The following is a 14,927-nucleotide window of genomic DNA, read 5'->3' on the forward strand; positions in this document are numbered from 1 at the left end:
TAAATATATCCCCCTTCATTTGGAGTTCAATATGACATCAATATATCCCCCTTCATTTGGAGTACAAAACATCAATATATCCCCTTTATTTGGAGTACAACACATCAATACATCCCCCTTCATTTGGAGTACAATACATCAATATATCCCCCTTCATTTGGAGTACAATACATCAATATATCCCCTTTATTTGGAGTACAATACATCAATATATCCCTCTTCATTTGGAGTACAATACTACATCAATAAATCCCCTTCATTAGGAGTACAATACATCAATACATCCTCCTTCATTTGGAGTACAATACATCAATATATCCCTCTTCATTTGGAGTACAATACATCAATATATCCCTCTTCATTTTGAGTACAATACTACATCAATATATCCCCCTTCATTAGGAGTACAGTCAGCTCTCGTTAATCCGACACTCGTTAATCCGACAATCACGTTAATCCGACAAAAACTTAGGGAACCATTTAAAACAGTGATAATTACTCTCGTTAATCCGACATTCTCGCATTCCGACTCCGACACACCAATCTAGCAACCGATCATTGTACACACATTGTAAAAACATTCGTTAATCCGACAATCAACACAGCCGGTCGGATGATCCGACCGTATACAAACATCACACATGAAAGGTGATTAGCGCGTGCCATACTGGCTGCTTGACACCCACGTCGGTGAACATCACACTTGTTAATTAGAAACACAAGATAATTAATTGAGGCGATTTAATCAAGAAATAACAATAGAGCGAGCTGTATAAAACGTTTACAACCGACCTGAGCATTCATCACGACAAGATGTCTGTCACGAGTACACCACCTGCTAAGCGAGCCCGAGTAGAAGTTACACCATTGATCAAGAAAGAAATCTGCCTTTTGAAGAAGGACAAACCCCAGACAACACAACAACAAGTCATCACTTTTGCTGCGCAGAAGTTTGATGTGAAGATTGGACGATCAACCGTATCTGACATCCTGAAGCAGTCTGCTAAGTGGTTGAGCGTCTCTACGACTGATTCCAATACTTCAAGAGCTAGAAAACCCAAGCAGGAGGATCTTGAAAAGGCATTGTTTTTATGGTTTACCGATGTTAGAAGTAGGTTCATTAATGTGAATGATGAACTGTTAAGAGAGCAGGCTAAGATTCTAGGGGAGAAATTAGGGGTTACTGACTTTGCCTACAGTAGTGGATGGGTGACCAGATTTAAGCAGCGACATGGAATTAAGACGCACAAAATTCATGGTGAATCAGCCTCAGCCCCACAGAGTTCTGTAGACGCAGGTAGAGAAGAATTGCAGCAAATCCTGGCAGTGAATACAATCCGTGTGACGTCTACAACTGTGATGAAACTGGCTTGTTTTACAAAATTGAACCCAATACCACACTGAGCACTTGTCCTGTGTCTGGCAAGAAACAAGCAAAAGATCGTCTTACTGTTATGCTTGTGGTGAACGCATCAGGCACTGACAAACCTAAACCACTGGTAATATGGAAATTTAACAGGCCCAGATGTTTTGGTAGAACTTTTGATCCTAATTCTGTGTGCCACTGGTATTCAAACAAGAAGGCTTGGATGACAGCACTGATCTTACAAAAATCCTGCCACCTACTGACAGCCAGATCGAGCCCGACAATGAACCAACTGAAGACGTCCAAGACTTACAGGAAACTCTTGACAAGCTATACCCGGATGCACCCGTACCTGTCAGTGACTTCCTAGAATATGACGCAAATCTGCCATGTGAGGAAGCCATGACAGAAGATGATATCATCGAGATTGTCCGACCTACTGCCGAAGAAGAAACAACAATCAACACTGAAGATGACCAGACAACCGAGCCAATCATTCCCAAGCTACCTGAGGTCAAAAGTTTGTTGAACAGTTTACAGACATTTGTGACACACAACTTAGACGTGTTTGATGTGGGTGACCTGGACTTCATCGACACGTTGAAAACTAAAATGCAGAAGACCTCAGAAAAAAATGAACAACAAAAAACCCTCAAAGACTATTTCAAGTTTTAAATTATTGTTCACGAGACATCCATATGTTACTGTGGAACTAGTTGTATGCAAACAGTGACTCATTCAACATCCGGGTCATAATGGCTGCTGAGAGTGAACTAGCGACGACTGGTAAAACAAACGTGAGTTTTGTGCCAATGTGATTTTGAAATCGATACGAAACTGATTGATTATGTGATTTTATATGTACATGTATGTTATGCCATCTATGATTGTTAATAAATGATATCAAGGATGTATTGTTATATTTTTTATTACTGAATGTTTTTACAAACGAAGACGATAACCAGATCTACAATTTCTGATATTTTCCGACATTTTCGTTAATCCGACATTTTTGTTAATCCGACATATTTCTCTGCAACCACAAGTGTCGGATTAAGGAGAGTTGACTGTACAATACATCAATACATCCTCCTTCATTTGGAGTACAATACATCAACATATCCTTCTTCATTTGGAGTACAATACATCAATATATCCCTCTTCATTTGGAGTACAATACATCAATATATCCCCTTCTTTAGGAATACAATACATCAATATATATCCCTTTATTAGGAGTACAATACATCAATATACCCCCCTTCATTAGGAATACATCAACACATCCACTTTATTTTGAGTACAATACGACACCAATATATCCCCCTTCAACATTATATCCCCCTTCATTAAGAGTACAATACTACATGCATGCATCGATCCCCTTCATTAGGAGTACAACACTACATGCATATATCCCCCTTCATTTGGAGCACAATACAACATGAACATATTCCCTTCACTTGGAGTACAATTATGCAATCACAACATGTTGTATATGTAGATATTTATCACATAACTCCACACTTGTTTGGCCCTGATAAACCTTGAAGCATTATCATGAAAAACAGGGGTATAAAACTGATGATCATCAGTTTCTTGCACAAATTTTACTGATGTAGATGCTGGACCTGGTTGTCTCGGATCAGTGAGGAATTAGCTTATTGTGCTTGACATTGGGCTATTTCAAAACATGACAGTGAGTGTCACATACACGACCCACAGAACATTGTATTCCATCTTGTGTTGGTATCCAGCAATCATGCTAGTCACATCACACAAGAGAGAAGTTTATCTTGCATACACATAACCCCCCAGAGTAGACAGGTTGTCTCAATGGGTCTACTGGTATGCACAGATGAATGAGAATATAAAGTCATCAATATATCCCCCTTCATTTTGAGTACAATACATCAATATATCCCCCTTCATTTGGAGTTCAATATGACATTAATATATCCCCCTTCATTAGGAGTGCAATACATCAACATATCCCCCTTCATTTGGAGTACAATACATCAATATATCCCCCTTCATTTGGAGTTCAATATGACATTAATATATTCCCCTTCATTAGGAGTGCAATACATCAACATATCCCCCTTCATTTGAAGTTCAATACATCAATACATCCCCCTCTATAAGGAGTACAATACAGCAATACATCCCCTTCATTAGGAGTACAATACAGCAATACATCCCCCTTCATTAGGAGTACAATACATCAATATATCCCCCTTCATTTGGAGTTCAATACATCAATATATCCCCTTCCTTAGGAGTACAATACAAAATATATCCCCCTTCTTTAGGAGTACAATACATCAACATATCCCCCTTCATTTGAAGTTCAATACATCAATACATCCCCCTCTATAAGGAGTACAATACAGCAATACATCCCCTTCATTAGGAGTACAATACAGCAATACATCCCTCTTTATTTGGAGTACAATACATTAATACATCCTCCTTCATTAGGAGTACAATACATTAATGTATTCGCCTTCATTAGGAGTACAATACTACATGCATACATCCCCCTTCATTAGGAGTACAATACTACATCAATATATCCCCTTCATTAGGAGTACAATAATTCAATCACAACATTACGTATATATATACATATATTTGTCACATAACTCATCTCCTCTGTTTCTTGTACACCATTATAGAGGTACAGGATGTCATCATCCCACTCACCTCGTGATGTTCCCAGTAAGTCATCAATACATTCACCTTGATTACCACAAGATGTTCATACTAAGTTTCGAGAAGAATTTCAAATGGTTACAATCTGGACACCCAATCATCTCTCACTATTAAGACAACAGATTAAATAACAAAGACACCAAACAAAGGTTGCTGTCATTGACAGCATTGATACACAGATATTTTATACTAAGGACTCAGGACTAAAAGCTGACACTTAAAGATAATGATCTGAACCAAATATGTTGTCCTCGTAAGAGAAACAGCCAAGAGGTGCCCAAATGTCCATTCAATCCAATAATCTGCATGCTGTTAACGCTTCATGTTGAAAAATTGAAACAGAACCTCTTGAACTGATTTAAGCATTGAAGTCAAGGTGTATTGATTGTATTACCTGTGTCAGTTTTGCTGGAGTGCTGTGTTGGGAGTGTTCATGGACAGAGACGTACATCGGGTTGGACAAACTTAGTCGTGCAAGGTCTTTCACCGACCTGAAAGAAAGAAGTTGGCTCAGCATAGATAGTGACAAATACAAGTAAACTTTCAAACCATTCGAATATACAAACATGAAATTTTTAGAGTAAAATTAATATTTTATACTTATCCTGACTCATGCTTATTGCTTGTCTTCTTCTTCTTGCGAACCTAGTGAAACACGTGTATCTCCCAATTGAAGTTCCCTTCAATAAAAAAATCACTCATTAGTACTCACCATGAGTAACCTCCCTTCCGCAAGCGCGGGAAGGAGGGCGCCACCTGCACCCACGTGCCTCACTCTCTCCTTTTTTGTTTTGAGCCCGACACATTATTTTTCCGAAGAAATCCAAATCCAAAGTGTTTAGTGGGGAGGACGGGAGGGCTTACCTCATGAGTCAGGATAAGTATAAAATATTAATTTACTCTAAAAATTTCAGATTTTTCCTTATCCTGACTCATGCTTATTGCTTGTAGAATCCGACGGAACAGGAGGTGGGATTATATATACTTTGGATTTTAATAATTAGTGATTTTGAACTGAGATGATTGTAATAACCCTATGGGAACTTCATAAAGGCACTGAACTGAAGAATTCCTGCTGTTAACTTATCAGCTGCCATATAAAGGTTATTACAAATTTAGTGAAGATAATAAAAGTATATACAACATTAAGGTAAACTGAAGCCATTAATGTGATAGTATAAACTTCTGAGAGTTTATAGTGAATACTTTTATAATGAACCAAAGTATTGCTTACAATATGCATATATATAAGCTATAATAGTACTGTGCTTAAGAAATAATATAACTTAAGCTGTATAATAGTAACCAACTACTTAGAGTTTGTTAACTAATACATGTTATGAATTGAACATATGACTGAGCTTAAGGATTGATAACTTAAGCTGAACATATATATAATAGCAGAACTCCTAGGAGTTGAAAGCATATATATAGTATGATATAGAATCATAGTACTGAGCTTAAGATAATAAATTAAACTTAAGCAACAATATATAGATAGCATGTAGCTATTAGTACTGTTATCAGATAAGTATAAATCTGTAAGATAAACTTATCTTCTCCGTGGAACTGTCAACTGTTGAGCGAGGACCATGGGACCGAAATGGTGGATACCTGAGACATCCTTGGTGGTGATATCTCTCAGATAGTGGTTGGCAAACACCATATCGGATCTCCAAAAACATCCCTCCATAATGGTATTCAACGAGCAATTTCCATGTAGAGCGAGAGTTGAGGCTAGCCTAATTTCGCGGAGGATTAGAAGCTCTTGGAGGGTCGAGTCCTGCAGCCTTGTAGGCATCAGAGTATGACAGTTCTGATCCAAATAGAAATCGTGAGCACGCCGACACTTCTGGTGTCTGGCGGCGGTGGATATAGGGATAAACAATCTTTGAATTTCCCACTACTTTTCTTGGATCGTTGGAGATATATTTTCAGTGCACGCACAGGGCAAAGTGATAGGTCCATCAGATCATGCGTCCAAGTATGGATGAGAGAGCTGGGACATGGAACAACCTGTCTGGTTGACCTGGCAGTTGATTTTTGCTATAAAATCCCAGCAGAGTCCCAGATGAGCTTGATGTTATGAGTATCATCAAAGCTGTTCTCTCAGAATCCAAAGCTGAATCTCAGACATCCTGGCTGCAGTAGCTAATGCTAACAGGAATAAGGTCTTGTGGGTCAGTGATTCAAACTAAGCAGATAACAATGGCTCATAAGCCTCACTCGCGGAGGTGTTGGAGTACTATACTTAGATCCCAGGCTGGAGCTTGAAACTTCCGCTTCTGATCTTCCAATCGGAATGCTCGTGAACAAAGCCGAAAGTAACTCCGTGTTTTGGTCAACTTGACGTTTCATTCTCATAGTTATGACAGAACTTAAGGCTGCAAGATAAGTGGACAAGGTTGAGCCTTTTAGATTCTTAGTTTGACGTGAGGTAACATAAGAAATCTGCCACTTGAGGGATGTAGCATATCTGGCTGTAAATCCTTTCTTAGCAGCCGAATTGACAAAGCTGTGCCATTTGTCATCGCATGCTACGAGTTGAGTTACGAGTGCAAGCGCGACCACTTTAGTCAGCTTCTGGCAGAATAACCTCTTATTCAAACATGCCTTGATACAATCCACACGGAAGTTGGTATGCTTCTGGTGTCTTGTGCACTTGTTTGGTGTGCGGATGTATCAATAGATTGGTGCGCAGTGGTAGCTGAAGTACTGGTTTTCCGATTCCTAGCATGAGATCTGGAAACCACGCTCGCAGGCCAGTATGGCGACACCAAAATGAGATCGAGGCTCTTCGCTTGACTGATTTTCTGTAAGACTTGTGGGATTAACGCGAGGAGGCGGAAAGCGCACGCGATTGAGTCCCTCCCACGATATGCTTAGTGCGTCCGTTGCCCATGCTAGTGGGTCTGGCACTGGCGATACAAAGGTTGTCAGTTGTTTGTTGAATCGATAGGTCTATCAATGGAGATCCTATTTCCATGATTATTTGATTGAATATCTCTGTGTGGAGCATCCATTCTGTCGGCGAAGGTTGGTGTGGCCAAGAGAGAGCGTCTGCTAAAGCATTCTTTGCTCCTGGAATGTGGCAAGCTCTGACATGTATGTTTAGATTGTCGACTAAATCGAACAGTCTGAAACAACGATTGAGTAGATTCAGTGATCTTGTTGAACCTTGTTTGTTCACATAAAACGCCACTGTTGAATTGTCTGTGTGAATCATCAACTGAGCCGCTCTGTAGTAGGTTGCTCCAGTGACTTATGGCGCTTATGACTGCTTGCATCTCTAGCAGATTTATGTGACATTTGCTCTCTTGCTTGCTCCATAGGCCTGACGCTGTCCTGCCGCAAGGTGGGCTCCCCAACCTTTTAGTGACGCTGGCTCATGAGAGATGTGTTTTCGATTCCGCTCTACTAAGGAGACGCTTCGCGCAAACATTCAATCTCTTGGTCCACCAGAGTAGATGTGGTTTGACGTAATCTGGTAGATTGAACGGTAGAGGGTCCTCGAGATGAGCATTGATGAGGACTTGTAATGGACGCAATTGAAGCCTGCCTCTGAGTGTCAGGTCTTGAGCTGATGTGAGTAGTCCCAATAGGCTCTGCCACTGTCAGAGTGGTAACGAGAGAGTAGGGCTTGGGGAATCAGTTGTTGGATCTTGATCCATCTGTCCTCCGGGACTACTAAACGATTCTGAGCTGTAAGGAATCGTATACCTAGAAAATGCAGATCCTGCATTGGTTTTAGGTCCGACTTGAGTAGATTTACTAACCAACCTAATTGAGTTAGTAACTTGATTATAAAGTTCAGCTGTAGTCTGAGACGCTGTGGATCTGGATCCACTTGTATACCGTCGTCTAGGTAAAATGCGCTCCGCAGACCTTGACGATGTAGGTATGAGACAATAAGCTTGGTTACTCCTGTGAATACCCAAGGGGCTGAAGTGATTCCGAAGGGAAGTACGTTCCATTGATAATGTATGCCGTCTAGGATAAATCTTAGATATTTCCTTGAGCTGGGATGAATCGGAATGTGTAGATATGCGCCTTGCAAATCTATGCTGGCCATGTAATCTAGTGGACTAATTAATTCGCCGGGTTGTGGTAAATGTATCATGCTAAACGCTGGTGGTTTGCATAGATATTCTCTGTTGAAGGTGCTCATGTTGTAAATGAGACGATACTTCTCCTTGGAATTCTTTTTCGGCACTAGGAAAACTGGGAGTAGAAACCTGGTACGATGTTTCGCTGATCCAGAACTTCTAAGGCCTGTTTGTTTAGCAGAGACTGTACTGTTTCTCTTAACATAGGTAGTTGAGCCGGTTGAACGTTGAACCTTGGTGGGGTGACTGTTAACGGCGGCTTGGTCTTGAGTTGTATGAGATATCCGTGCTGTAGGATGTTCGATACATAAGGATCTTGTAGTATTCCCCAGTTTTCCCAGTGTAGTTGAAGACGTCCACCCACTTGAGAAGGTTGTACTGGAACGACTGGGGATGGAAGACTCCAGTTGTTAAAACCCACCTTTTCTCAGTATACTATGTATAACTTCATCTGTAAATACTCCAGTGTAAATATTCTGTAGCGCTTTGAGCATGCCTTAGGGTGTGGAAGGGGCGCATTATAAATATGCATTTATTATTATTATTGTTCCGAACCTGCCTTTCATCATTTAAATCCACGGCCACCTCTGGATGATCTGCCTCTCGCTGATCCTCCTCTAAATTTGCTGTATGGGCGACGAAAAGAATCCTTGGGATTATTAGCTGCAGCTAGTTTCTTGTCCCGTGCTCTCTGTAGCCCTGAGAACTTAGACTTGCCCGAGTATCTCTGTGCTGACTGTTTAAAGGCGTTCGCTAAGGTATCCATGGATCTAATCATAAGTACCTCTCTGGAATCTTTAGATACTTCTTTGGAGACCTTGTTTATGTTGCCACCAAACAGAAAGGGTGATGACCATGGAGCTGTGTAAAGAGGCTCTGTGAATTGCTTATTCCAAGAGCAAGAGGCTAGTAGTCCTTGCCTACTGCCATGGTAGTAGTTTCAGTAAGCTGAAAGGTGTTCTGTAAGGAATTGGTGGTCTTTTTCTGCATGAGTAGAGCTGAATAGATCATTCTGTCTTCCTCATCTGTAGAATTCTTGAACTTGGTGATGAGAGTCTCATTAATAGTTCTAGATCTATTTAATCCCAAGAACATCCTCCTGGAAATGGTATCTAATTGGGCCAGTTTTGCATCGCCTCACTCTGTAACTTCTGGACTTGGTATCAGAGATAAGTTGAAAGTTGTCATCAATATCCTGGGCCTTGGAAAAGGGTTCCATATTATGTCCAGCAAATTTCTTGGCATTGAAGACCGGTAAATGAGTAGATTGGGCTTTAGTGGATTTGGAGCAGGCTGTATCTAGTTTAGCTAGTAATGGCCAAGCGATTGGGTCAATAGGAGGTAAGGTGATATAATCTACATCATCATCCTTCATCAGGTAAGTCTGAGTTGCATCCTCGCTCTTTGATGGGGAGGCAAGTTGTAATTCATTCACCATCCAATATCTAATCTCAGCATCTGAGAAAATGATACCATCCTCCTCTTCTGACGATGGTCATATGTCGGAGTCCTAGATCTATGGGAAGATCTATGTGAGGACTGTGGAGAAACGGACTGACGAAAGTGGCTAGTGTATGGAGACCTTTGAGAAGACATCCTTCGCGAAGGCTGGCGGCTTCGCTGAACGGTGAGGGCTTCGCGAAACGCTGTGGGCTTCTCTAACACTGGGGGCTTCGCTAACGCTGGGTGTTACGCGAACGCTGGGGCTCGGCTAACGCTGGGGCTTCGCTAAGCTTTTCTAGGCGAGGTAGAAATGGAACCACTTAGCCTTCGGCCCTTCGCTAATGTCTCGAAGTCAGTGTCCCGATCGACATGTGAGCGCTTGCTTCGCTAACCACCTCTGTGAATTACAAGGTGCGTGCTCGGCGAAAGCCTTCTCCGCGAAGCCTCTCGCAATAGGTGAGGCTCTAGCTCCTTCGCGGAGGTGGCCTGGGACTTCCTATGCAAAGAGCTCGCGCCGGGCTGGGATGCCCTTCGCGGAGGCGCGTCTGTGGGCTCTGGGGCCCTAAGCGAAGCCAAGGCGGGCTCTGGGGCCCTGTATGACTAAAAATGGGTTGGGCTCTGGGGCTTCTGTAAACCGTAACGGTCTTCCATCAGCCTCATGATTTGGTTGACCAGGTCGTCTGAGGCAGTCTGCGCTGATGATGAGGGTTGTCTCTCTGCGAAGGTGACGGGACCCTCAGTCAAAATTTCTGGTGACAGCGTAGGCATCTCCAGTTGTGTGTTAATCTGCGCTGAGGTGACAGTCGCGGATACTGGACGTTTCTTGTGACGAACCTCTGGAATGATAATCGGAATGTCATCATCATATACGGTTAATTCTGTGACTGGTAAAATATCAGAGGCAAAATTATTATATTTTGTAGACTTCCCTTTTGACGGTTGTAGACCTGGGTGTACGGGCGCACGAGATGATATGGACGCTTTGCTAGTCTTAGACTGAGAAGACGACAGATCTTGAGACGCAGGTCGCTTCTTGACATAGCGGATCTGGCGCCCCACGCTTTATCCCCCGAGGGAAACTTCAGGCATGCCACCAGCCGGTGGCGGGTCGCCAGTCAACAGTTGACAGGGAACATTAATATGTGATCTATTAGCTATGACTGAGATTTGTTTACTTTAGATTTATCTGCCTTCCGCCTAAAAACGGAACATAAATATTTATCAAAGGCAGAAATTGGTAAATTAATACAAAATTTACAACGAGAAACAAATGAACATGGAGTAATGCAACTAGGGCATTTTAAATGTGGGTCTGTAGCAGAGTAACGTAGTTTACAATCTGTGCAGATTCTCATTAAAGTAAACTGCTGAACAAACACGGCGAACTGTGAATAAACAGCAGAAAAAACACGATTAATAATCAATGCAAAATGGAATAAGGATACTAGTAACACCTCTATACTAAGTATAAGAGGTACTAAACTAAATATAAATAAAGGATATACAGTGAAGCCCCGTTAGTCCGGACTCCGATAATCCGGATGTCTCGTCTCCCGGACGATTTTAGCTTGTTACCAATCTATGCCTAGATAATTTGCCTCGATAATCCGGAAATTCGGTTTCCGGAACCGGACGGTAAGTAGCTGTCACCAATCAGTAAAATAAACAGTAAATTGCTTCACAGTCCGGACGCTGTAAGTCGTGTTCACGAACCGTAACAACACCTCCCGGCGATGTTTACTTAATTAACTGGCCAACTGGGTTGTTGTTTTAATAAGACATTAAAAGCTCCCACTCAAGATGCTGTACATTTACACTTTGATTGACACCACAATACAAAGGCATGGGTGATAAGTGAGCTGTTTTGTGATTGGTTAATGTACTTTGACAGACAGATGCGGTCACGCGGACTTAAAGTGATTTTGCTTTACGCCAACGCTGTGACGCAACAAGTCACAAGTGTGCTTCGCTAACTTTGCTAAATGTGACCAAATACCGCAGATCATATTCAACCGATGGATGCAGGAATAATTCGACATTCAAGGCATACTACAATAGATCGCTTGTTAGACATTACCTCACCTGTGCTGAGGAAGGATGTGATCACATACGTCGGATCAACATGCGGATGTCACTCGGTAAAATTATTGATGTGATGAATTCAATAAGCTTTACATTAAATGCTTATCTGTTTTATCCAGATTCGTGTCGTTTTTGTAATAGTAAGGGAAGCAACTTGGGTCTTGATTCAGTAGTCCGGACTATTCGCAATCCGGACGAATTTGCTGAGAAACGCAACCGTCCGGATTAACGAGGCTTCACTGTAGTGTGTTGGGAGACACAGGCGCTCTCACGTCCAGCTCGCTGGGCGAAGAAGGAGAGAGTGAGGCACATGGGTGCAGGTGGCGCCCTCGTTCCCGCGCTTGCGGAAGGGAGGTTACTCATGGTGAGTACTAATGAGTGATTTTTTATTGAAGGGAACTTCAATTGGGAGATACACGTGTTCCACTAGGTTCGCAAGAAGAAGAAGACAAGCAATAAGCATGAGTCAGGATAAGGAAAAATATACAGTTTTACTACAAAATCTAAACCACCAAATCTATGGCCTTCTGATGTCATTGATTGACCTTTCCAAAGCCAAAATTAAGAGTCAACTTTGTGTGCAGACTCTTCAGTGTTGTCACAACCCCTAGGGAACAGTACACAACCCTGTGCACTTAAAAGAACCCACGAATCCATTGGTATATGACCAGATGGTGGCCACATGACTAAATGCAAACACCTAGTTGCGAGTACAGCAACGTGCAATGAACTTGGACTGTGAAAGTACTGAATGACTATGGATGCATCATATGAGACCATCAAGTCATGTACCCAGCTTTGAATGGGTCGTATGGATAGGACATGTAGCGGTCATATGAGACATGCATCAAGTCATATGAGACATGTATCAAGTCATATGAGACATGTATAGGGTCATATGAGACATGTATCGTGCATCAAGTCATATGAGAGCATGTATGCATCAAGTCATATGAGACAGACATCAAGTCATATGAGACATGCATCAAGTCATATGAGACATGCATCAAGTCATATCAGACGTCATATCAGATCGTGCATCAAGTCATATGAGAGGTGCATCAAGTCATATGAGACATGCATCAAGTCATATCAGACGTGCATCAAGTCATATGAATCATGCATCAAGTCATATGAGACATGTATCAAGTCATATGAGACATGCATCAAGTCATATGAGACATGCATCAAGTCATATGAGACGTGCATCAAGTCATATGAGACATGTATCGGGCATATGAGACGTGTATCAAGTCATATGAGACATGCATCAAGTCATATGAGACGTGCATCAAGTCATATGAGACGTGCATCAAGTCATATGAGACATGCATCAAGTCATATCAGACGTGCATCAAGTCATATGAATCATGCATCAAGTCATATGAGACATGTATCAAGTCATATGAGACATGCATCAAGTCATATGAGACATGCATCAAGTCATATGAGACGTGCATCAAGTCATATGAGACATGCATCAAGTCATATGAGACGTGCATCAAGTCATATGAGACATGCATCAAGTCATATGAGACATGTATAGGGTCATATGAGACATGTACTAAGTCATATGAGACATCCATCAAGTCATGTGAGACATGTATCGGGGCATATGAGACATGAATCAAGTCATATGAGACATGTATAGGGTCATATGAGACGTGCATCAAGTCATATGAGACATGTATAGGGTCATATGAGACATGCATCAAGTCATATCAGACATGTATTGGGGCATATGAGACATGTTTCGAACCATATGAGACATGTATCGGGGCATATGAGACATGTATAGGGTCATATGAGACATGCATCAAGTCATATCAGACATGTATCGGGGCATATGAGACATGTTTCGAGCCATATGAGACATGTATCGGGGCATATGAGACATGTATAGGGTCATATGAGACATGCATCAAGTCATATGAGACATGTATCGGGGCATATGAGACATGAATCAAGTCATATGAAACTTGTATCAGGGCATATGAGACATGTTTTGAGCCATATGAGACATGTATAGGGTCATATGAGACATGTATAGGGTCATATGAGACGTGCATCAAGTCATATGAGACATGTATAGGGTCATATGAAACATATGAGACATGCATCAAGTCATATCAGACATGTATCGGGGCATATGAGACATGTATCAAGTCATATGAGACATGTTTAGAGCCATATGAGACATGTACCAAGTCATATGAAACATATGAGACATGCATCAAGCCATATGAAACATGCATCAAGTCATATGAGACATGCATCAAGTCATATGAGACATGCATCAAGTCATATGAGACATGTTTAGAGACATATGAGACATGTATCGGGGCATATGAGACATGTATCAAGTCATATGAGACATGTCTCGAGACATATGAGACATGTACCATGTCATATGAAACATATGAGACATGCATCAAGTCATATCAGACATGTATCAGGGCATATGAGACATGCATCAAGTCATATCAGACATGTATCGGGGCATGTTTCGAGCCATATCAGACATGTATCGGGGCATATGAGACATGCATCAAGTCATATGAGACATGCATCAAGTCATATGAGACATGTATCGGGGCATATGAGACATGTATCTGGGCATATGAGACATGTTTTGAGCCATATGAGACATGTATAGGGGCATATGAGACATGTTTTGAGCCATATGAGACATGTATAGGGTCATATCAGACATGTATAGGGTCATATGAGACGTGCATCAAGTCATATGAGACATGTATAGGGTCATATGAGACATGCATCAAGTCATATCAGGCATGTATCGGGGCATATGAGACATGTATCGGGGCATGAGACATGTATAGGGACATACGAGACATGTATAGGGTCATATGAGACATGCATCAAGTCATATGAGACGCATCAAGTCATATGAGACATGTATAGGGTCAAATGAGACATGTACCAAGTCATATGAAACATATGAGACATGCATCAAGTCATATCAGACATGCATCAAGTCATATGAGACATGTACCAAGTCATATGAAACATATGAGACATGCATCAAGTCATATCAGGCATGTATCGGGCATATGAGACATGCATCAAGTCATATGAGACATGCACCAAGTCATATGAGACATGTATCGGGCATATGAGACGGTATCGAGCCATATGAGACATGTATAGGGTCATATGAGACATGTATAGGGTCATATGAGACGTGCATCAAG

General features: G+C 41.5%; 1 protein-coding gene across 2 annotated transcripts in view; it reads right to left on the reverse strand.

The window, feature by feature from the left end:
* The window catches only part of LOC124274130 (probable ATP-dependent RNA helicase DDX10), an 86,104-nt gene that overhangs the window by 51,070 nt on the left and 20,107 nt on the right, over positions 1-14,927 (reverse strand). For both annotated transcript variants that reach the window (XM_046709452.1, XM_046709453.1), the window contains one exon: positions 4,476-4,572. In XM_046709452.1, coding sequence (XP_046565408.1) covers positions 4,476-4,572 — 97 coding nt within the window. The remainder of the gene's footprint in view (positions 1-4,475; positions 4,573-14,927) is intronic.

The sequence above is a fragment of the Haliotis rubra genome, unplaced genomic scaffold (assembly GCF_003918875.1).
Source record: "Haliotis rubra isolate DU_JTF1 unplaced genomic scaffold, ASM391887v1 Scf188, whole genome shotgun sequence".
Taxonomy (NCBI): Eukaryota; Metazoa; Mollusca; class Gastropoda; order Lepetellida; family Haliotidae; genus Haliotis; species Haliotis rubra.